The 25442-nt window shown below is 33.3% G+C and overlaps 3 protein-coding genes across 7 annotated transcripts; 1 reads left to right on the top strand and 2 right to left on the bottom strand.

Moving 5' to 3' along the window:
* The first annotated feature begins 709 nt into the window (after nucleotides 1-709).
* Nucleotides 710-11238, top strand: LOC108776811 (EF-hand domain-containing protein 1). Its single transcript, XM_018543526.1, is given in 6 exon segments — nucleotides 710-757; nucleotides 929-1065; nucleotides 1685-2007; nucleotides 9513-9964; nucleotides 10440-11191; nucleotides 11193-11238. Coding segments are annotated over 6 exon segments (1758 nt in total).
* A 1298-nt stretch (nucleotides 11239-12536) lies between these two features.
* Nucleotides 12537-16866, bottom strand: Ythdf (YTH domain-containing family protein). The gene is made up of 4 exons (XM_018543542.1): nucleotides 16176-16866; nucleotides 15904-15931; nucleotides 13460-15237; nucleotides 12537-13361 (listed from the first exon to the last, which is right to left on the bottom strand). The coding sequence occupies exons 1-4, from the start codon at nucleotides 16209-16211 to the stop codon at nucleotides 13320-13322; spliced, it is 1884 nt and encodes a 627-aa protein (XP_018399044.1). The 5' UTR covers nucleotides 16212-16866; the 3' UTR covers nucleotides 12537-13319.
* A 1884-nt stretch (nucleotides 16867-18750) lies between these two features.
* On the bottom strand, nucleotides 18751-21366 carry Tango11 (transport and golgi organization 11). 5 transcript variants are annotated; one of them, XM_018543566.1, is made up of 5 exons: nucleotides 21292-21366; nucleotides 19810-20046; nucleotides 19604-19698; nucleotides 19396-19541; nucleotides 18751-19318 (listed from the first exon to the last, which is right to left on the bottom strand). In XM_018543566.1, the coding sequence occupies exons 2-5, from the start codon at nucleotides 20033-20035 to the stop codon at nucleotides 19111-19113; spliced, it is 675 nt and encodes a 224-aa protein (XP_018399068.1). In that variant the 5' UTR covers nucleotides 20036-20046; nucleotides 21292-21366; the 3' UTR covers nucleotides 18751-19110. The 5 variants fall into 5 exon arrangements, with proteins under 5 accessions (XP_018399068.1, XP_018399071.1, XP_018399070.1 ...); XM_018543569.1 differs by having other exon boundaries at nucleotides 21301-21349; XM_018543568.1 differs by lacking the exon at nucleotides 21292-21366 and adding an exon at nucleotides 21119-21176.
* Between the last annotated feature and the right edge of the window lie 4076 nt (nucleotides 21367-25442).

Raw genomic sequence — 25442 nt, 5'->3', positions numbered from 1 at the left:
AAATATTTTTGTAAACCGAAATATTCGAATTTTCTTATATTATATATTTCTATGTTATATTTCTGCTTTATAAAATAAAAATTATTTCCATTTTCCTAAAAAATTCAAGTATGCATTCAGGTAAATGCTATTTACCTAAGAAAATAAATGAAAATAAGAAAAGAAATGAAAAGTAATTAAGTATTTGAACCGGGCAATTAAAAGCCATTTGACCAGGTATACCAAAATAGCATTTGCTTGGCCAAAAGCTATTATCCTAAAATTACTATTTTTTCCTACGACATATACATATATGTATATTTCGGAAGAAAATTTATAAAATCTAAAGAAATTTATGAGATCTTTTTTCGGAAATATCTTCATAAATTTAAAATATAAAAATATTAAAAATATGATATATAGGATTCTTTTTATTAGTTGCAGCAATCTGTAAACGTTTTATCGACAATTGTCGCTATCGTTAACCAATGAGAATTTTGACTACCGCTAGTTAACGATAGCGACAGTTATTAATAAGATAATAAGACATTTAGATTTAGAGAATCCCGCTATGGGATTAATTAAATCGATAGGCAGTCACGTTGTTATAGAAACGCGTTTAAACAGAACCTCTTAAAATCAGCCGCAAGTCGATCGACGCGACGGCGAACATGTCGACGTTCCAGCCAAAGAGTCGTTCTTAATTTCGATGTGATATTTCATCACTGATATGGCAAATTTACCCCTTTTACCGGGATACACTTTTCGAGACATTACCGTAAGTGTCGCAATAATTATACTTAATTTTTCTCTCTATTTTCACGTCATTAAGAAAATTATAAAATTAGAAGAATTATATCGACTATTGATTTCCGCGCGAGAGGTATAGTTTTCCAAATTGGTGCTTTGATAGCTAATGAGGACGTATTGAACTTCGTCGTTTTATAAGGTGAAGGATTACAAATTGCCGCATAAACTTGACGTTTTAAATGGCTTCCCTGTGGTACGCGATACCAATTACGGCATTGGAAGGAGATTAACGGACGCAGCATCCGTTCGATATGCTGAAGGTCTTGATCCTGTAAAGTGAGTAACTGCGAATTTTCCTATTCGAGAAAGCTATACATCGCATTGATATCATTATATTACTCTATAAAACGATAACCCACCCACCATAGTGTATAAAATTTATTAATTAAACTGAGATTATTAAAAGAATATTTAAAAGTTATGAAAAGTAATTAAAATTATTTTGTGATTCTGAATTTAATTTGTCGAATCACACATAGAATCTCATTTATTATCATTAGTTTTTTATTTATTAGGATAATTAAAAATTAATATTAACATCATGTTGCTACAAAATGTACTATAATATAGTATAAATTATTATTTCGCACCATATAGAACAAATATTAGGAACAGGAATAAATATTAAGATTTAAATTTATCAACATAGAAACCGTATAATGTAATTGGTATATCTGATAGATTGAAATCTTAATATTTATTTCTATTTCTAATATTTCCTCTATTGTGCGCAAGATGCGCTTTGTCGAAACATATTATATACCGTGTCTCCCGATTATTTTGTGGAGAATAGCGGGAAGTGTCTTATGCATTAATAATATATATCATATGTATATTATTTAATCGCAATCAAAGTTATATATGATTTGGTTTTAATCTTTATTGTTATTAACAGGTATGATACATCGTCGATTTACGGCCCAGTGTCTTGCTACGTGTACCGGCAATTTGTGCCGCATTACGCGGTGTTCGCACAGAAGTGTCTCTGCTTTAAAGCCTTCTTCCGTCAAGGAGTCTTTAACTCCCCGGATGAACATTATCGCGTTCGCCATGTAGATATTATTTATTATTTAGAAGACGACACGCTCTGCGTAGTAGAGCCAGTGGTGAAGGACGCTGGTTTCAGACAGGGTAAGCTGGTGAGACGTGACAAGATTCCGAAAAATGCCAAGGGAGATCTGTTCATCTGGAAAGACTTCAATGTTGGGATTGACATTTGTAAGATATTAACAATTAATTCTCTTACGAAAACCCAGATTTCCCCCTTTCGTTCGATATCCACATTCCAGGTATCCACATTCCGAGGTATCCACAATGTAAAAGTTATGGCAGTGTAGGACTGATGCGTTCGGAAATGCGCACCGAATGCCTAAAAAAATTAATTTATTTAATATTCGGTGAATAACAAGAATAGATTAATACTTATTGGAGGCACTCGGTTAGTGGTGCATTCGAACGAGATGGGACGAGAAAATATTTTTTTCGAAATATATTGATATCGAGATATATTTTCGACAAAAACAAATGATCAATAAAATTGTTTCGCCTTGATAGACCGATATTCTCCTTTCTTGAGATTCTCGAATTTTATACCGAGACATTCCCATACTGAAAAAAAATCACATCACAAAGTTACATAACAAAATCGTGTAATTAAAACAAGTTAATTACATAATGGATTGTTCCAAATTATTATCATATTTTTTAAAATCTCGTAATTTGAAAAATCATATGATATTAGAAATAATATCATCTGATTTTATAGTTATCGAATTTTGAAGAATTAAATAATAGGAATAAAAAGAAAAAACATATCATTGTGTGACTTTTCAAATTACGTGATTTAAAAAAAATCTGATTTGGAACAATCTGTTACGTAATTTACCTGTTTTAATTATACATGGTTTCATTATCTATGGAATTTTGTGACGTGATTTTTTTCAGTAGAGTCGAGAATATCGATTATCTCGTGTCATTTATTTATTATATTCATTTAATAATTAAGCAGCGCATCATCTCGATAATTTTCCAATTTTTTCAAGACGAGCAAGACGAGAAAAACAAACGATATATGATAATTTTAAAATGTTATTTGAAATGTTATACTTGAAATGATACGAGAACTTTCGAGACGATATTTCGAGATTTTTGTATCAAAATGCATCACTACACTCGGTACATATTTCCGAAAATGTCGATATTGTGCCGACATAGTGCACTCACGTTTGCGCAATGTGTCGGCATATTTGCAACAATTGAGTCGGCATATGAGGCACATCCGTACATGTGAGCAACACTCTTTGCTGACACATTGCGACATGATTTGCTGTCACAATATTGGCAAGCTTTGTCGAATTTATGTACCTAGTAATAATGACAGGGAAAACATACGTACTATATTCTATATATAAATAGTGTGTATGTATATACATATATATATATATATATATTGTATATACAGGGTGTCCCAGTAACTCTATTACAAAGCAATATCTTCGTTACTGTCAATCGATACGCGAAAATGTCTAAGGCAGAAATTGTTTGGTTCGGAGGAGGACATGTTTTGGTCACCTTGTTTTTTATCTTTAACGTCAGATGTAGATGTATCAAGAAATCAATAGTTTACGAGATATTTTATATTTTATTCTGGCATATATTGACACAAAATATCTCGTACAAACTATTAATTTTTTGATAATCACATATACCTTAATATTTTTATGAACAGAATAATGAGATGAATCAATTAGTGTAAGAAAAACACATAATTGCTTATTTAAAAAAGTATCAATTTTATCTAAATATTTTTTTAAGCAATAATGTGTTTTCTTTACACTAATTGATTCATCTTATTATTCTATCTATAAAAGTATTAAGGTATCTACGATATAAAAAAAATAACAGTTCACGAGATATTTAACGTTTTGTGTCAACATACATATGTCATAAAATATCTCGTAAACCATTGGGTTTTTGATACATCTACCTTAATACTTTTATACATATACAGAGAATAATTAGAGGAATCATATTGTGTAAAAAAAATTATACAATTTTATTTAAAAAAATGGAGGTGATCTTCATATCTTTTTGGCGCCTCTATCTAGATAAAAAACAAAGTAATCAAAACATGTCCCTTTCAGAACCAAACAATTTCTTCGTTAGACATTTTCGTGTATCATTGACCGCGGTAACGGAGGTATTGCTACAATGTAAAGATACGAGTACGTTTCATTATTAAAATCATAATTTTTTAACATTAAAATTTTTATATACGACACGTGGCTGCACTAGATTCGGCACAGGAGTAGCAAACAAACATGGCTTGCCACTTCATCTATGCTTCAGCATGTTTGGCTATCTGGGTGATTATTCTACAATATGCTCTTTATTTTCTGTTTCTTGCTTTTGTCCTCTTTGTGATCGTTTTATCGACAATTGTATTTCTTGCTAAGTGTTTCGCTGTTTCTTTCGAAATTCGTTAACTTTTATTTCGAGCGACATAAAACGAAAAACGGGATAAGAAGCAAAAAGACAAAATGTGAAAAATAATAAAAAGTAAAAAATGGAAAACAAAAAGCACATTGTAGAATATAGGCTTTAGAGTTACCTGCGCCTTTCCCCCATTCCAGCATCCCTATTTCGACTTATTTCTCATCTTTTTGCATTTCTAGAATTATAAACAGATGAGAAATAATTATAAAAAATTATAAAAAATAAATTAAACCTCGGTTAAGAATTAATCGTGAGTTGTGAAACTAAGCCTGAAGCATGTTTCGTTATTGCTATAACAAAAACGTTACAGTTTTCTTACTACTAATAATGAAAAATATACAATAGTATTATAATAATAACGAAACTTTTGCATTGAGAGTTATAGAAGAATAAGCTCTGCAAGTATACTATCTGCTATAATGAATAGACAAGAAATTTTCTTTTCTCTCTAATGTTCTTTTGGAATTTTTTTTGGAATAACAGGAAATATACGAAGAAACAGCATAATTAATAAAAAAAAAAAAAAAATAAGTATCCGTCACAGCACAATATAATTTCAAGAAAACTCTTTCTGTAGCTCTTCTGTAGTTCTTCAACAAAGAACTTTCATATATCATACAAATTCCAAGATTTGAATATACAGAGTATACTAGCTGTGTATACTTAAGAGGGTCCGCACATACTTTCCATAACAGTAATTTTGTGCCGTAAGAATTAATTAATTCATCACAGTCAAGAATTTTTAAAAACTTTCACCAGTGAGAAATGACAATGGAATCGACATTGAATTGATGTTGATTCGACATCGATTTCATTGTCATTTCTCATTGAGTCAGCTCTAATTGACTAAAATTTTTATATTACAGATTACTATCTATTGAGCGTCTTCAGATTCCCACCCGAGTACTCTCTGGGTGTCATGTCATTCTTGTTTAACATTCGGTAAACAATAAGGATAGAAGGATACCTGAGTGGCACTCGAGTGGGAATCTGAACACTTTTCAGGACTCTGCACGAAATGCAACTTATGGCCGATTTTCGAATCGACTCCGCCTACCGCTGTCCCCCTTACCTCACCATCCCACGCGCAAACCAAATGCCGCTCTCAACCCTTAGGAGCGTACTAAGACGCTCGGCTTTCGTGCCGAGCCCTGATCTATCTCAATCCATTTGCGTTTGCTGTTCTTACGTTCTTAAAAAGTGTATGCCCTCTCCCCTTCCTATAATGACTATACAGAATTGTGATTGGTCCTACTGTGCTGTTCGTTCATGAAATGCCACAGTCGAATTCTGTAGCACATAGTTTTAGTGTCGAATGATATCTCGACGTGAGAAGTTTACTCCAGTTACAGACTCCAGTTTACTCGTGGTGTTTGAACTTACTTTTATATATTTCATCAACTATATGTTCAGTGTGATCAACTATCAATAATAATGGTGCAATTGTAGAATTTTATTAACAGATTATTATTAGCGAGGTGAGTCATTTCGATGATTTATTTCTAGTAATGCATTTTTGATACGAGAATTTTGAAATTTTATTTCAAAAACAAATAAGATGAAAATATTCAAGGACTCTTAATATAAAAATATTCAACATAAGTTAAAAGGGTGAAGAAAGAGTCAGAAGTAAGTTACATTTAAAACAATATTAAAATGTCGACACATTTAATTCTAAATTTGAAACAAAAGAAATAATTACAAAAAATTGCTTAAAATTAAAAACATGATGCCCGTTACTTAAAATTAAAAACATGCTGCGCGTAACAAATTTCGACTTCTTGATTGAGTCCTCTTCAGACTTCAAAATAATCTTTTTCGTAGATAAAATTATTATAAATACTTATTCAAAATGTGTGTGTGTAATATTATTGTTGAAAAATTTGATAATTTGTAAGTTAACAAAGTTTCTGTAAAAATTAATACGACACTATACAAAATGTTATGTGAGAATGTTGTAGTTTATAAGAAAACACTTACCAAAACAATAATTAAATAATAGATATAAATTAAGTCCATGTTTGAATAATGTGTTCAATAGTATAATATATAAAATGCAGTGCAACGGCAATGCGTTGTAAAAGTACAGAACAACAAATTTCTGCTCATTTTATAAAGAGATGTACTTCTTTTGACACATGATAACAGACTGGACGAGAAGACAAGTGAAACGAACATTGAAAGATCATATTTTGTTTATAATGGGTATATATGCCTTGTGGAGACCTTCAGTATCAGTTTGTAAATTCAAATTTTTTTGCTAAGTGTTTTCTTATAAACTACAACATTCTCACATAACATTTTGTATAGTGTCGCATTAATTTTTACAGAAACTTTGTTAACTTACGAATTATCAAATTTTTCAACAACAATATTACACATTTTGACTAAGTAATAATAATTTCATCTACGAAAGAGATTATTTTGAAGTCTGAAGAGGACTCAATCAAGGAGTCGAAACTTGTTACGCGCAGCATGTTTTTAATTTTAAATAACGGGCATCATGTTTTTAATTTTAAGCAATTTTTGGTAATTATTTCTTTTGTTTCTTTAGAATTAAATGTGTCGACATTTTAATATTGTTTTAAATGTAATTTACTTCTGACTCTTACTTCGCCCTTTTAATTTATGTTGTTTATTTCAAAAGTTTTCGTCTCGAAATAATATTTCCGGAATAATTATATGTCACAGCATCCGAGAATGGATTAAAATGGATTGGACATTTTGTCTATTCGAATTCGTATTTTAAACAGCGAAAACTTTTTTTTTTGATTCAATTGGATTCAATTAGATTCAATTGGATGCAACTGGATTGAAAAACTGCGTTTTCTATTCAAAATTTTAAATTGTAGAGTATTCACTATAGTCACTGAAAAAGCTGAAAATATTTTTAGATTGAAAGGTATACAGATATGCTCCATGCAAATGCTATAAATAAATAAAAACGTATTCGGATTGAAAAGCATTTGAACATTCATGAATCCGTATTTCAGAAAATCTGAATCCATTTTAATCCATTTCAATCCATTCTCAGATACTGGGGTCTTTATTTATAACTATCTAATTCTATACCTATTTCAAACAAATTTTTAGAATATAAATGAATTTTGTGTGACATCTTAAAAAAATTTCAGATTGATGATTGGCGTACTACAATATAATTATTTCGATTATTTGGCGGTAGAAGAGACTGATATTAATAATAATTATCTGCTGGGTAGCGATGATGAAGAATGGGTTCTGGTGTCAAGACGTGAAAATCGTAATGATTCGATGGAACAATTAGACGATGAGGACTTTGATTTTGAATGTAATAATTATCTGCCGAATAGAACTGGTGAAGAATTGATTCTGCCAAATGAGCAAGTAATGAATTGTGAAATATTCGAAGATTATTTCTGGGAAGAAATAAAGAAAGATCAAGAGGATCCGTTCAAAGACGAACTCGAAACGAAGTCCAAAAATAAGATTGACGAAGCAACGAACACAAAGAATGAAGAAATACCTGCTCAGCAATCGAATCAACCGCTACGTTCTTCGTCTTTTCTTCATTTAGACGAAAATGAGATTGATAAAACAACGAACACAGAATGAAGAAATACTTGCTCAACAATTGGTTATGTCAATATGTTTTTTCATTTTTTATGTATGTGTACAATTTCTTAAACTGTTCCTATGCTACCTAGATAATATCAGTTTGATCTGTTGGGTCCTCAGTTTTTTTTAAGGAAGTTCTGCAACCATTTTATTATGTAAAATTAAAAAAAATTTGTCTTATTAGTTTGAAAATTATTTAATTCTTTTTTCTCTTGATCTTTATGTAAAATTATGATTTGATGGAAAAAAGTAATAAAATTAAATTTTGTATAAAACAATATATACTAATAAAGCAATAATATAAATAATACTTATTGTGTATAAATTATTTAAATCCACTTATTCGATTTCAAAATTATTAATCTAAAACTGTAGGCTAATGTGATCATTTTACTGCATAAAATCATTATGAAGCAAATTATTTAATTTTTTACAATCATTTTCACAAACTGATAACGTCTATATTTTTTTAATAACATTGACTGATTATTTGTGACTGATATTTATAAGCCGATATGTATAGACAAATCATCTTATGTTTGAATTATACAAAGTAACAGGATTTTTTGTTGAATAATAAAAGATTATGCATAAAATGAAAGTATATATTGTAAATAAAATTAAAAATATTTGTAATATATATATTTATAATTAAAATTTTGTGTTTCAAAATTTACGCCTACAAAGTACAAGACGTGATACTTTATGCTAAAAGAAACAACTTTTTCTCTTTTTACAAAATTGCGTTTGATAAATAAGTAGTTTTGGAAGGAGAGCAGGTCGAAGTTAACAATTAAATGAGCGCTCTAATCTATATGGCACTAAGGCCGCGCTCCTCGTTTTATATCTAATCCTTGACTAGTATTTATAAATAATATTTTAAGATAATACTAATACGGCATTGTTATGATTAGTTTTCGGCTGCTTAAGTCTATACTAAAAGTAATAATTTATTCTGCTACTTTTTCATTTTTTTAAGCAATGCAATACGGAAGATCATGGTCCAGTGAAGATCATGCATACTGTGTCCATTACTCATACGCGCGCATTCGCCGTTGCTAGGCACGCGTTGTTTATAACAAACGGCAATGGTTGTCGCTAGACAATTGTCTGTTTGTTATAAATAACGGTGAACGCGCGCGGTGCACTTCGCTTGGCGGTCGTATCCAGCCGCGCGCTTGCATTTGGCGGTAGGCCGGGTGAATTTGGATATTTTTATAAATTAATATCTCATTAACTATTGTGAAAAGGTAAAGGACTTTTCTTCTCAGTTTAGTCCATTCTATGTGACAGAATTTTTCATTATTTGTTAAACACCCTGTATACATATTATATACACATCTTTATCTTTATGTATTTTTTTGATAAAACTTTCTTCTTTGGAATACGTTTCATTTCATCACAATCAAAAGCCTCAGAATTTTTTTGATTATGTCCAAAGAAATTCTGAAGCATTTGATATACGTATGTGCACGTATATACAAAATTACAATATTACTATTAAAATATTATTAAAATGTTAAATCTTAACTATTAAAATATAAATATACACATGCATATGTGTATACATTTATATTTTGTTAGATAGAATGTACAAATGATCTTTAATTAAATGAAACAATTTTTTCTAGGTATTTATGGTGTGGTTTATCACATCGTCGATTGTGACCCGTTCACCAGGGAGTTCCTGACGAGTCAAGGTATCGATGTCGGTGAAAAGGAAAATCTTCCTGCGGATCCTTACACTGAACGGCGCGATGCCATGTGCAGGACACCAACAGGAGTTACACGAGTGGTGGGCGACGATTCCAGACGACGCTTTCTAGAATACGATGGTATGGTGCTGGTTTTTGATGCAACGTGGAACGATGATCGTTATCGGGTGATGTATTTCTTAACGGACGACACCGTGGCAATCCGAGAGATTCATGAACCCAATGATGGCAAGGATCCCGTGGCGATGCTGCTGAAGCGAATGCGTGTGCCTAAGAACTGGCAGAATTTGCCGTCATGGCATCCGAGTATCTATATGGAACGTGGAGATCCCGAGATCGTGGAGTACTGTACACCGCGAGATTTTAGAGTAAGACCATATCGACTTATAATGAGTGCCTTCCAACAAGCAACACAGATGACATGGTGTACTAACACAGTGTGTTAGTACATCCTTGTTCGCCAATGTTAAACAAGGGTAAGATAATCACTGTGTTGTACTATATCGCTTGTTGGAAGACACACAATATTTTGGCCTTATACATTTTGATGTACAATATTGTAGTTTAAATAGATAATATGAAATAAATAAAACTTAAAGCAATGATTTAAATTAAATTATAAAATCTACTTGTTTCATAATCTTAGAATTGTCTGAAAGGAGACCCAAGTAAAGATCCAAAGATCAACAAACGACCTTCTCTTTTACATTTCAGAATATTTTTTACTTTTACATTCAGGACAGAGAGGGTCTCGTACCTCTCTATCCTATAGCCAATCAATAGGTTTGAAAAATTTGTCGTAATAAACGGATATATGTAATCTTGGCCTTACTTTGTTTTCAGGTAGGCGAAACAGTCCTCCTATTCGGACGACGCTTCCTACTGCACGACTGCGACGCTTTCACGCGCAAATATTACTCCGATATGCTAGGTACACCGCAACCGGACACGATTCCTATCCCCATGAAAGTGGAAAGGCCAGCAGCGAAGTACGAGATACCACCGCACATAAAGTTCGGTAGCCCCGAGGACACGTATGCCAGCTGTTTGTCGTTTATACCGAAGCCACCTAAAAAAAATGTCATTCGCCAACTGGCGAACTTCCCGAAGAAGTTGCGCTATTCCGCACGAATGGATGCGATACACCCAGAGGATGAGGACCGTGATTTCGTGCTGGAATATAGTCTAAGTGACGGCACCATTCAAATCAATGAGACCGAGAAGCCAAATTCTGGTCGATATGAGGGCTGTTTTCTATCCTCCAGATTGATTCCGAAACCGAGCACAGAAAAGAATAATCTGGAGTACTATACGCCGCAAGATCTTTTCATTGGCGAGTGCATCAACGTGTTTAGTCATCGCTTTATCATTACTGGCGCTGATCTATTCGTGTATCGCTATGTTGACGCAAATCGCGACAAATTTTGCCAGAAAGTCCTGGAGAATCTGCGCAATTATTTTCTTCGACAGGGTATGTTACAGGATGACGTGAACATTGAAGCTAGAAAGATACAAACGCTGGAGGATGAACAAAAGCTTTTCACGGATGTAACCGCAAAAAACATCGAGGATGATGTTAATATAGGCAAATGCATGGAAAGAATTTGATATGACTGGTCATAAAGAATTGACAACGGCTTAATTAATTAATTAACGCATAAATGGATTTATCGGCGTTTTCAATACCACTGCTTCGACTTATGAGGTTTGCTAATAAATTTTACAAACAATTCTTCTCTTCGTCCTTTATAAAAATAGCACTGCCTTATATAGAGTAATCCTGAATGACATATTAAAAAATTGTTTCCTTGAAACAAATTCAAAATTTCTCTTTAATCAAAAGCTAAACGTCGAATTATCAAGTTTTTGAGTTGATATAAAATTAAATAAAAAATGTATTTAAAATTTGGCAAATTTGTAATTAAATATGAATTTTGTAAAATTTAAAAATTAACTTTAAATGTAAAAAATCGATTCACAACAAAGAATCGATCATAAAAAAGAACATCTACTTACAAGTAAAGGTTTAATTGTAAGTAGATGTTCTACCTAAGTGTTACATTTCGAGTTTTTAGTATGTTGTTCTCCAGATAAAAATAAACGACACATATTTTTTATACGGATCCATACGTACTTATAAGGGGTAAAACATCCCTTTGAAAAAATCGGTTTTTCTCTTTCAAAGCGAACATCTTCGAAAGCATAAGAGAGAGAAAAAAATTTCTAAAATGAAAATTGAATGGTTTCAAGAATACTTAATAGTTTTAATGAAAAAAATTTTAATTATTTATGTGGGGATATACAATAAATAAATTGAATTTTTTTTTATTATAGTTATAAAGTACTCTTGAAATTTTTCAATTTTCATTTTAGAAATTTTTTTCTACCTCTTATAGTTTCGAAGATGTTCGCTTTGAAAGAAAAAAACCGATGTTTTTCAAAGGGATGATTCATCCCTTAAAAGTGCGTATGGGCCTGTATAAAAAAATATGTGTCGCTTATTTTTATCTGGAGAACACATACTAAAAACTCATCAAAATCGGAGTGTAACACTTGAGTAGATTTACTTATGTTAGTATCATAATAATACTAGTCTGTTTTCAATTCATACTAGAGCCTGTTTTCATATTGATCAAGGAACATGAATTCGTTTACATTATTCAGTATCACTCACAATATAACGTTGCCATCATTGCAAAGAATGTTATTATCTAATGAAAAAACAGAGAACAGAGATGCGTTTAACAATAAGAATCATATCTCATGAAATGTCATCAAATGGTACAATAATAATGATCGTCGTAATTGTGTACATTATAGTAGATTAATTGTAATATTATTTCACTTTTCGTTATATTATTCTCAACTCATTTCTCTGTAGTCCATGAATAATATAATAATAGATGATATATTCGCAATACAGATATAGAATACGCGCTAAAATAAACGCCAATAATTTTCTGTATAATTCATTTTGTGAAGCATGATGGTTATAAATACAACTGAGAACGTTGTAACAAGCCCCTGCACCTGATTAACAATTAAGGGGGAATTCGACCCTTCTGTCGAGCTGCAGGCACCAGATTGAATGTTCATTGGTATTTAAAACGATATATAATCAATCCAAATGACACTTGTTTATAATATAATGTTCTTGTATAGATTTTTTTCATTTTCAACAAAAGTTTAAGCATTTTACAAGGATTAGTCCACATGTTACAGTTTTTTTAATTTTTTTTCTTCTATGCCGCGTTTTCTTTCTTTCCCTCTCCTCTCCCCCTTTCCCTCTTTCTTCCTGTCTTCTATCCTGTTTTATGATTTGTACGTTTAAGAAACACCTTTCGATGAATAGCACGCAACACCACACTATAAACTTTATAATCGTCAGTGAGTTAAACAAATATCCTTTGAAATAGTGCATTATCCTTCCGCTAAGGAGTCTCTCTTTCTCTTTCTCTTCTCGTCCTTTTCCTTAGAAGTTGCGGTTATATATTATTTTACGATGATGCCGACGCGATGCTAATATTATCTGATTAATCATTTTAACGAAAGAACAACACGGCCGAGGTCAATAACAAATGTTCGATCACAGGAAATCAGAAGAAGCCCATCGTGGATCCGGGAAAACAAAGATAAATTGTAGGACGTGATTATTAGTCGTAGCGTGCTTCCTTTACATCGATTACCCTCGTTAACAACATTACGTCTCTCCAATATTGAGCGCTACTGGCGCGAACCTCCTCTACCACTACGACCACCACGCTCCTGAAACAAAATAATGTAATAATCATTAAATCGTAAGCAAATAATAATCCTGTTTGAAGATTTCATAGTACAGATAAAAAAAAATCAATAGAATCTACCTTGCGCTGATGCAGATGAGGCTGATGAGGCTGATGTGGCTGATGACCATGCGGATGGTGGTCTCTGGACATATCTGAGGCATGTCCTCTATTCCTATGATTAGAAGAAGAATGATGATGTTGTATAGGATTGGTTGGGGCTTTACGCTGATCCTCCTCGGCTTGCCGGCGCTCGTAATGCCCGAAGTCGTCGAAGATGCTCGTAGAGTGACGATAGGTATGCAGAATACGGAGTACTGTGATACCTTTCGCGTGCGGGACCTCTTGTGCGTCTCGCGAGTTGGTCACCGGCTTATTCTCATTGTTCTCAAGTTTAATGTGTCGCAGTTGCACATTAGGAACATCTTTCACATATATCCAACGGACGCGAAACTGACCCTTCCACTTGTCCTGAGACCATACACTACTGTTGCTCTGATAGTCAACAGGGGAGACCATCTGCGCCATGCCGCAGAAATGACCGGATCCATTTACAGAGAAGAACAAATAAAGAGGCGCACCTTCGCGACTTGCCTCCCGGTAAGCCTGATCCAGCCGCTTATTACCATGCTCCGTGCTGCACCAAATTTCATACTTAATGGATCGATGGATGTCGTCCTCTGAATATGATTTGATCACGAAAAACCTCGCGCCAGGTGCAGCTTGATCAAAATCCACAGGATTGTAGTCGTTCTTTACTTTCAGTTCATCGAGAACCGGATGCGATGGATTGCCCTGGACAAGTTGCTGTTGTTGTTGTTGCTGCTGCTGTTGATGTTGCTGTTGCTGCACTTGCTGCTGATGTTGTTGTTGCTGATGGTGATGTTGATGCGACTGCTGATGCTGCTGTGATTGCGGCGACATATGAATTTGCGTTTGTGACTGTGGCTGCGGGATCGGTGGAGTTGCCGTTGTGGACGGCTGCCTGTTCCAACACGGTTGTGGGGGCTGTTGCGGTCGTTGCTGCCTCTGGACGGGCGGAGGCGGTGGCGGAATCGGCGGCATCTGCGGCGGTGGAAGCGCCGTAGGCGGCGGCGCGGAAGACTTGCCCTCGCCCCACGTTCCGATGTCCATGTTGTGCTTACCTGGCACGATAGGCGGTGGCGGCATGCCCGCCTTTTTCTTCATTCCTTGCGAGGATGAGAGTGGCGGCACCGGTTTCGCCGGCTGACTCGCCACACTTGCCCACGTTATCTTTCTCGGTTCCTTTGGCTCAGATTTAATCTGTTGTGCCGTAGCCTGCTGCGGATGTTGCTGATCTTGTCGTGGTAGCTCACTGCCACCACTGCCGCCAATAGACAGACCCTGCACACCCTGCTCAATGGTCTTGATCTCGCCGGTACCGCTTGCCGTCGGATTAACATAGTTCTCGTTGCCGCGTGGCGGTTGATAGTAATCCTCGTACTTGGTCCTCCTTGGTGTACCCCATGTATTGAAGTCGCCGTTGCCGTGGAAGTAATTGAATGGCGGTTGGCCAAACGCGTTGAAACCCCCGCCAGCTGCCGACGCTGAGAACATGCCATCCATGCCATACGCATCATGGCTTATTTGACCGCCATAACTGGACAAAAAGGCGACTGGATCGGTACCGTTCGACCACGTGCCATCGCCGGCGCCGAAGGTTTGATAAGAGAACGAGGTACCGGCATAGTACGGGCTGTACGGATCGCCGGTGCCGATTGGATAATTTGAGTGATGCTGAGCATTGTTGCCACCCCGCCACGAGTCAAAACCAGTGTCCTCGCCAGCGGCATGCTCCGTTTGTTGTTGCTGCTGGTGTTCCTTAGGACCATTGCTCACTATCCGAAACAAAACTCTGTGTTTATTCAGTGTTCGAAAGTATATGTAGCAATTAGGTGCATATGACACGACAGCAGTCGAAATATTGCTCGTTCCTCAAATAGATTGTTAATATTATTTCAAGAAGTTTTTCAAAATAAATATAAACTCGCATTGTAGATACTAGAACAGTATAATTTATAGCACTTTATTGTTACCTTACATCAATGAAATTACATCATTTAGATAATAAACTAATAAAGGGAAGTACACACATCCAATGTATATAACTCGATAGTTACAATTATATAAGTTAAAAGATTTAAAATGTAATGAGAAAAAAAAAAACATCAACATTGTTGTATTCTACTAGAGAGATTTAAATTATACAGCGCATTTTAAAATCTTTTAATTTTATTGTAGAGAACAGGTTCAATCTCTTCATTATGTAGGCAACAAGATCTATTCTTCAGCTCTATCACAAACCTCTCACACGTTCAATATATACACAACTACATTTCTCCGAGTATCCAAATGATTAACGTAGTATTATCCTCCAATAAAAGAGTTCGTTCTTCGCTGCTCTCAATTCAACTCGCGCGCTTCTTCTACGAGAGCTCTAGACGACGAGTATAACAGCAAGGAGGAAGGTCGTCAGGGTGCGAGTTGCTGGTGGGGTTACTCACCTTGATTGCTAGTTTGTCCTTTCATCCGCTGCATGCCGTTGCATGAAAAAACATACAAAATTTAGAGAAATGCCAGCCCTCGGCAGCGTAACGGTAACAAGGGGGAGGCACGTGAGGAAGGGAGGTATGTGTGAGTTGTCTGCCGCGGTAGAGCGGCAACAGCAACGGTGCGACACGACACGACACGGCACGGCACAGCACAGCGCGGCGCGGTACAGCACAGCACAGCGCGGTGCGGCGCGGCGTGTAACGCGTCAACACAACACACTGACCTGGTTTGAGACAGCGCCTGCCAATCCGCTTGACATAACCTGCGACTCGCGCGGCTGCCTCGCGTGTCGTCGTCGTCGTCGTCGTCGGCGGCGGGCGTCGAACGACGGCGGCGGCGGTGGCGGCGGCGATCGTATCGGAGGGGGACGAACTAGGTTCTTAGGATAGACTTAGGCGGTCGAGTCGAAGGATGCACCGGCTGTGTGGGACGATCGCGAAAGCGCGATTAGCATCCAGCGATCTCGTCTGCTTGTGTTTTTCTCCCTCTCTCTCTCTCTCTCTCCTTTCTTTCTCGTTCACTCGCTGGTTTGTTTGCTTCTTCGCGGTGAATTCGGCTGCTGCTGTTGCTGCTTCGCACTCCCGGGTTGTCTCGCGCACGGCGTCCGCGACTCCGCTCTTTCTCTCTATGTACCGCGATTCTTCCCGCTGTTCCTCCGCGCGCGCGCGCGCGTGCGTTCGCCCGACGTGGCCGTAGTCTCGTCGAGCGCGAACCAAGCGTAAGCAGACCGAGCCTGACCGCGCACCAAATGTCCCCGGCCCGCTCGGAAGTCTTTGACGGAACAGTTCGTTGCTGCGTATTACACTTGCGGCACAACGGGCCACCAGGAGTAACCGAAGTTTCCGAACGGATTCCTCGGCTTCGAGCAACAACTACGTGATGTACACTGACCTCCCGTGTCCACTCGCAGGCACGCCAACCCGCGCTCTCGAACGAATGTCACCAGGCTTCCCCAAGTAGACTTTGAAAAATCTGTCGTGATGAGAATCGTTTTCCTTAATTACTTCGTGCCGTTGTACCTTCTTTTTAAAACTTGAATGTAGATTTGCCTTGTTAAATGCAAAAATATTTTTATATCAAGAACAAAAATGCATACACACACACATACATATATCTGGTCTGATCTATTGCGTGAAGTTAGCTGCAGTGATAAAGAGCCATCTTCGGATATATCTTTCTCTTTCCTTTTAAGGCGATGTCGTGTCTTTCTCTTTTTAAATATCATATGTTGTGATATATTGCATTTAAATATCCAACCATAATTGTCCATTGCATTAGTATAATAGTTATAGTATGTCTATTTTTATCAATGTAGGTTAACTTTAATCTTAATTTAACCCATTTTTTATTTTTTTTCCAATTACCGGTATTTATAATCCCATTCTTATATTTTCAAACCATCTCAAGTAATGTCTTAAAATGCTAATATATATAGTATTGTAATTGGATTATAACATCTTAAGATTGGAGACGCAAGAACAACTACGAATACTGGTGTAAGAGAATTAGAATAATATAAAGAGAGAGAGAATAAATCTTACTGGGATTAAAGTGAATCTACATTGATGGAAATAAACAATGATCGTGTAGATAAATCTTAACGTAAATAACGAAAAAAAGAATTTATAATAAATCTTTGGAAATCGTAAAATTTAAATTTCGATTTTTCTTTGATTATTTTCTTATTTATTTTGTCTATTTTTAAGAAATAAAATTCTTGCGGTTTGTGATCTTAGACTCTTAGACTTCAAATTCTAAAAATTTTCGATTCTTGTAATTTTATTTCTATTTAATTAATATCCTCCCTTTTATTTATTCCCATCTAGCAATTTATCGATTTTTGAAAGTATAGATTTTTTACTTTCTTAGAGTTCTAGGAAATTTTAAAATTTGGGTTGGTACTATTTTTAACCAGTAATTACGATCCAATACTTATTTTTTAATTTAGGGATTTTAAATTTTAAATTATTGGAAAAAATTTCTTGTTGTCAATAATTAGCAAGCATCATAGCAAAATTAATTACATGTGCTTTAATCAATAATTTTTTACCAATTGTGCTCGGATCACATCCAATTCCATAAAAATATAGAAAATAAGAAACCTGAAGAAATATAAATAATTATCGACAGCCAGAAATGTTTCAATAATCTAAATTACCTGAACTTAAAAATAAGTGTAGGAATGTAATTAAAATTAAAAATAACAAAAATTCCAAAATTTTTTAAATTTAACTTTTTAAAGGAAAATATAAGAGACTTTTATTCTAAATATTATTCTAAATAAAATATAACAAAGATAATGTTTCACAAAATATATTAGCACATACTTTTGTTACAATTGTTGAAAGCAATTAGCTATAATCTAAACGACAAAAGATATATGAAGTACAAAAATAAAGTATAAGTTTGTCACAAGGAAAGTTTTCATGCTAATTCATAGTGTTTTATAAGTACAGATGATTCCTAATTACATAATTTTATACGACGTACAGTTGTAACGTTATAAAATTTTGATAATAACTTTATTTATCTCATTAGTCACAATATTAGATAAGATTACAATTCTAATTGCTATGGCCACAGAAAATAACTATTTAAGAATAAATCGTACTACTTCAATTAATGTAACAACGAATACCACTTGCATGATATATCGCAAAAAGAAATAAATCGTTTCTAGAACTGTCATTATAATACTGAAAAAGAAATTCGAGATATATTCAACGATATTCATGTGATGAATTCAGTAGACATGCGACTATCATCTGGTATATTCATCATATGAAAATTGACCCAGTTTATTAATTCCCCGAATATTTTATATACATTAACAATAATATATTGTCAAATCTAACAAAGTACATATTCTGTAAAGTTAAGTAAGATTTACTTTTAATACGATAAGACAATCTGATCATTATACTTTTCATCTGTCTTTCTAATTGTATGATGTAGAAACACTCATACGCATACACTATATCGTGTTTGCGTCGTCGTTTATCTCCAATGACTGATCATACGAGACTGTGATAAAAAGTCTTTGGTTATACTTTCTTACAGCAAGAATAGCTCAAGATGCTGGTTTATTACTTTTTGTTTTAAACAAATAAATATCTCTGGCATTTTTCTTTTTTATTCCTTTCTCCTTTTTAATTGCTTCAATTTCTGGTTAGCCAGGAGAAGGCTTTTAAAATAAAATATGCTACGGTCGCGATATATAGAAGCTTGTCTCTTTGCTGGCGATGTAGCATGTCTAATTCGAGTGCCATCACTCTGCGGTTTAATTTACCTACTTGACGACGTAAATGCTGAACTTCCTCGGTGGGCGGCAGAGATACGTCGAGAGCATTAAAGGGTGTTTGTTCTCTATATAAAAGTATAACAAAATAAGAAATAAAGTATTTTGTAATAGATTTTTTATCCTAGTATCAAAAATGTTGTACCTGACATGTCTCGTTATCTGTGTTTCTGCATTATAAGCTTTAGGTACATCCACTGGTTTTGCAACTTCATTGTGATTTATAGGAGGGTCATCTTCATCCACTGCTGGGAAATAGTGATTGTCCAGAGTCAAGATTCTTGGAGGTGTCTGTCGATAACGATAAAAATTTGATGACAAACTGTCAATCTAGAATTTTATAAACATATTACCTGTACTCTGACTATAGCAGGCTCGGTACGCATTACAGCATTTTCTAAAACTATCTCTGGTGGTGGTGCCTTGGTACCAACATGTTGCTCTTGTCCTGTAACGAATAATTTATACAAGCCTATCACAAAAGAGTAAGCAAAGTAACATAGTAAAATATTTCTGTAATAAATGCAAAATGTTTCAGTCATTTAAAATAAAATCTCACCGACAACAAGAATCCTGTCTGGAACATGCATTTCAAGTTTCTCCATAGCAGGTATTTGATTCCACATAGCTCTATTTGTGATAGTAATGTTTTCGTCTGGGTAATCTCCGTTTACACGAATGCTTTTGGGAACTCGCATCTGCGTATTGATATCCGCAGGAAAATTTGGATCATAAAAGATGTCTGTTTCTCCGTTAAAATGTGTTGGACTATGAGTCTTTGACATTATAACTGAAACTGCATTTTTATTATAAAACGATCATTATGTAAATCCATGTATAATATTGAGCACAAAAAATAAAGCTTTATGATTGGTATTTAGGTTGATATTCATAGTTGATATTATTATATTTAAGAAGATTGTCTCAAATACAATCTTTAAAATATCAGAAGTCAATTACAGAGCATATTAGCTGTTTAAGACATTGCTTAAGACTATTTTAAAAAAAGAACTATGAAAATATCAATCCATGTTTTGTCATTGACACAAAATTTTTATATATCATATAAAAAAGTGCAAAACGAATGTGTTTTGCAAACAGATGTAGAGTTAATATAATGTGCGAACAGTGTGTGAATCCTAATATATAACAATATATATAAGGAAATTAATTCGTTTATTCTTTATAGCTAAATTACTCTTCTTAAAATAAAATTGATATATATTTAGGGTTTAAAATAAGATTAAAGATATATGTACATATAAAGACATAGGTATTTTAAATTACAATATGTGTTATTAAAATATATATCTTTAATCCTATTTTTGTTTCTATACTGAATTGCATTGTTTTCTACTAGAAAAATTAGTTCAATACTGGTGCATACAGAATGCACTTGAATGCAAATCAATTCACACATTTTTAGTGTTAATAAATAATTTAACCCTGTTAATTACATATTCTTTATTGTCACTTCATAACCTTAAAAGGATTAAATTGCACTAAATTGTATCAGTGTTGCACTAATTTTTCCAGTAAAAAATGCTATAAAACTTTGACTATTTAATATTTGGTGAACAAAATTAAAATGATAAATCACACATCATATGTTTTATGCAGAGTGCAACTTTGTCCAACTCGTTAAACTTCAAATATATATCTATTTCTATTTTAAGTATAATGAATGTATATTAGTTCAGCTATAAAAAGAACACTCTTTATCTTAAATACAAAATAAGTATTCTTTTTCAACTGGTTAATTAAGTGAACAATACAATGTTTCCTTGTCAACAACACATTTCACACAAGCAATAGTCGAGACACAAGGGTCAGCGTATAATCTTCCTCTTTGTTTTTTTATCACTCACTCGTCCATGACAAACTTTAGATATACGGTTAGAAGTCATTATCGAGGCTGCGCCGAAATCATCCGGTATTACATTATCATCCGCAAAACAATTATAAATAGATACAGATTGTTAGTAACCAACCAACAAATGTTGTTATGCGAGCATTTCTCCGTAAAGAAAAGAATATTTACCCTTAATACCTGGTTCGTCAGATATAAAACCTCTCTCCGAAGTTCGTTACAAATTTGACGGGTTAAAATTCGAACATAGGTTATGTAGTCATGAAGGCTGACGTATGTACTATGCAAAGTGGTTACGAGAGCTGCATTCATCCAATCGGAGATGGGGTACAATGAACGCGATGCTACAAAATGCTTTAAAGCGTTTTTGATTGGTCAATGTATACAATTCTTTTATTTGATTGGTCTATCAAACGATTCGAAGCGAGACTTTAACCACAGCCATGATTGAATCGAACATGACGCGCGAAATTCAGTACTAATTTTTACAAAACTAGTTACATTACAAAACTTCATTACAAGATGAATTACTAAAATAATATATATATATAAAATCAGGGAATGGAAAGTTACTTTTTAAAAGTAACTAGTTACAGTTACTCGTTACCGAGTAAAAAATGTAACTAGTTACAGTTATCGCTTTTTAAAAGTAACTCGTTACAGTTACCGTTACTTAAAAAATAACTTTTCGTTACTTTTCCGTTACTTTTTTAAATCAATTTAAAAATGTACTTTTGCATTTTTTTTTATATGTAATACTGATAAATATATATAGTTTTATTTAAAAAAAAAAAACAATGTAGAATGGCTCAAATAATAAATTAAATAAAAGTAAAATGAGAAGGGTTACGAGCCAAAAATGAAACAGTTTATTTCCGATAAGAACGACGATGACAATGTAATTAAATGTATAAATATATATTAGAACAACAACATGGATAAAACAAGATAAAAACAAACGATGTTTCCACACTTATTGTCATCGTCTTTTAAACTGCTTCGCTTTTGGGTTCGTAGCCCTTCTCATTTTACTATTATTTAATTTATTTTTTAATTTTTTTTAAACACAATTTTGTAATTCTAAAACCTGTAAAATATGCAGCAAACTGAAATATTTGTATGTCCTATGTATTACATAGAAGATAGAAGTGTAAAATAATTACTGAATCATAACGGCCGAATGTCTAAGGGCTTTCAAGTCTTATTGATAAGCGCTATAAATAGCATGTATCCAATCGAACCGTGTTCAATCGTGTGCAAAGTAACGACAAAAGTAACTGTAAATTTCGTTACCGTTACCCAAAAAATGTAACTCGTTACCGTTACAGTTACCAAAAAAAGAAAGTAACGCAGTTACCAGTAAAGTTACCAAAAAAGTAACTTGTAACTGTAACTTCGTTACAAGTAACGAGTTACTTCCATTCCCTGTATAAAATGTACATTTTGAAAGAAAAAAGGATTAATACGTTTACAATATAACTGTTTATTACAAATAATATAATCAAATCATAATTTGCGTACAAAATGAAAATCTTATTGTTATAAATCAAATTTCTATTGTCTTCATAAGCATAATTGTAATACTGATCTATAATATTCCCTATGGTTTCAAAATTTTCATTAATTGGTAGTAAACAAAATACAATATTTGACAAAGCTTGATTATTATACTAATAATTTATGCATTTGTATAAAAATGCAATATTATATATAAAAATAATTCTAATAATTATATTTAGTACACTTTGAAATTATATGCCATTTGAAAGCACTAGATATGTATAACATTGTATGTGTAATATCATTATTCTTCTTTATATTTCTTTTGGAAGATTTTTTTATATTTCTTTGATGTTTCTTTATATGTGTATAAGTGTTTTATAACAAAAAAGATTTATTCAAAATTAATTTAATAAAATTAATCTTGTATAATACTCTGATAATAAAATAATAAATATAGATTATATGTATGTCTGTATATATAGATAATATATATAAATCAATAACAAATAATAATAACAAATATTAACAATCTGAATTTTACGTTGTCTTAAATTAAGAAAAAAATTTGATAATTTTCTCTTGCATCTATAACAATTATTCACACAAATATCACTGATTACAGACTAAGTTTCTATCGAGAATTCAAACTGGATCAAAGTGTAAGAACTGACCAACCATAGTCAAGCATTCTTGCGTCTTATTCAACTATAAAAGAAGAATACTTAACTGTGACTAGTCAATTCCTACATACATTGCAACCCAATCCAAACCTTCGATGAAAACTTAGTCATAGATGCAGAGAAAATTAAAGTTTTTGATTTAATAATTTTATAGTCATTTTGTCATTTTAGAGAAAGAGCATGAAGCAATTAATTATTATATGAAAAATAAAAATTATTGGCGATATAAATCTGACAAAATGTGATATAGAATACACAATTGCTCTAAATTTGCAACAAATTTGGTGACTAATTTTGGTGACTGTAATATTATGCTTCATATTTTTTACATAGACAATCAACCTAACTTGTTTTTTTTTTTCAATTTGTACTTTTTTCTGTTATGTACAAAAAATTAGTGCTATAATTGTACCAATGATAACAACTATTATTATTATCCTAGACAGAGATATCGGTAATAAATAAGAAAATCTTCCTCTAGGTAGGTAAATTTGAGTTAATGAACAGTTTTTTTTAGATTCTATTATAAAGCTTTCCTTTGATGAGTCTTCACAACTTTTAAAAGAGTTTTCATACTTAGTTTGTGCTACAGGTTGAACGTACATAAGTGATGGAGCAGAAATCTATAAATGATATACTGTTTAAGAGATAAGTAAGATATAAACAAGTTTTTTAATTCATTAATTGATCAATTGTATTATGCGTCAATTTTGCTTCATAAAATCGTTTTAAATCAGGTCTGTACATTTGCACATCACACATTTTCAACTAATGAATTAAAACTCTCGTTTTACATTGCATTACCTAATAGTATTTCATAATCAAACTTGGATCTAATTCTATAGAATATTATCAATTATTTACCTTACGAAAAATTTTCCTTTTATATGGTTCATATTGATGACTCAAACGACGTATATATCCTTCTAATGGTTTGCGGGATTTTGGTTTACATGAAAAGCTAATAAAAATATAAAAAGTTGATAACTAGTAACTACTATTAAAGTATTATAATTAACATGAGATGTAAAGCAGTAGCAGCACAAAAGAGATAAGGAAATCAATGGTGCAACAAAGCATCTATTTATATAGGCTCATTTATACCAATAAATTAATTTTAATCCTGGTTCAATTTCCTCTACATCTATTTCTAATTCTTAAAATGAGAAAGAAATAAAGAATTAATTGAATAAAAATTAAAATTAAACTACATTGATAGAAACGAGCATTTATGCAAAAACTTAAACTCTTAAGAATTTTTTTACATTCTATTACTATTAATTATTAGCAAGATTATAAATTTTGAGATTTGTGATAGAGCAATGATACCTCGAAAAAAATTGTCTACTGTCCATTCTGCAACTTTCACAATTTTTCTTCATTTGTTTTATTTTGTTGCAAGATCTCGTTAAAAGCATGGTTGGAAGCATATTCAGGGAGTCATTGTGTATCTCAAAATATGAGGTGAAAAATTACAAAAGTGAGTAAATTCACTAGAATATTCAATTTAATTGGTCAATATCTAGAGAATTTGTTCACTTTTATAATCTTCACTTTATTTCAAGATACACAATAGACTCAGATTCCTGTAAAATTGTTGAATGGCTATCGCTGCATTGCGCGTATTTTCAAACCATTTCAAACTGTGCGATGCAGTGTTGCAACCATGAAGGAAGATATAAGGAGACTCCACTCGGTCTCGCCAGTCTACAAGACATGACCTAGGTATTGATCATGAAACTTTTTCCCTAGGATGAAAAGTGAAAAGTGAGAATTTTTATCATTGAAGTTAATGGAGAAATTTTTCACTTTTCACTTTTCATCCTAGGGAAAAAGTTTCATGATCGATTCCCTAAAGTGGACCCATTTTAGGTTTCGAGTTCCGTTTCCGATTCTCGACACTCGTAGCGCTCGTGAATTTAGTAGTGCTGCGCATAATGAGTGCGAGTAAGAGAAATGATCATTTCTTTTACTCGCACTCATCAGAATCGGAAGCTGAACTCGAAACCTAAAATGGGTCCACTTTTAAGCGGAGAGCACAGACTTTTGCATAACGCATAAACCATATACATAAAGAATTTGATTGGTCCACTGACTCATGCATAAGAAAATGGACCAATGAAATTCCTTATGCACATG

This window comes from Cyphomyrmex costatus, unplaced genomic scaffold (genome assembly GCF_001594065.2).
Source record: "Cyphomyrmex costatus isolate MS0001 unplaced genomic scaffold, Ccosl1.0 scaffold390, whole genome shotgun sequence".
NCBI classification, from domain to species: domain Eukaryota; kingdom Metazoa; phylum Arthropoda; class Insecta; order Hymenoptera; family Formicidae; genus Cyphomyrmex; species Cyphomyrmex costatus.
This window is presented reverse-complemented; position numbering and strand designations above follow the sequence as displayed.

Excerpts from the sequence above, each read along its gene's own strand:
- Ythdf (XM_018543542.1), bottom strand. The coding sequence starts at position 16,211 with ATGTCAAGCGGATTGGCAGGCGCTGTCTCAAACCAG. Across the intron at positions 15,932-16,175 it reads CAGGCGCTGTCTCAAACCAG|CGGATGAAAGGACAAACTAG; the intron begins GTCAGTGTGTTG and ends AACGGCATGCAG. Across the intron at positions 15,238-15,903 it reads AGGACAAACTAGCAATCAAG|TGAGCAATGGTCCTAAGGAA; the intron begins GTGAGTAACCCC and ends TGTTTCGGATAG.
- Tango11 (XM_018543566.1), bottom strand. The coding sequence starts at position 20,035 with ATGTCAAAGACTCATAGTCCAACACATTTTAACGGAGAAACAGACATC. Across the intron at positions 19,699-19,809 it reads AGACAGGATTCTTGTTGTCG|GACAAGAGCAACATGTTGGT; the intron begins GTGAGATTTTAT and ends TATTCGTTACAG. Across the intron at positions 19,542-19,603 it reads CTGCTATAGTCAGAGTACAG|ACACCTCCAAGAATCTTGAC; the intron begins GTAATATGTTTA and ends CGTTATCGACAG.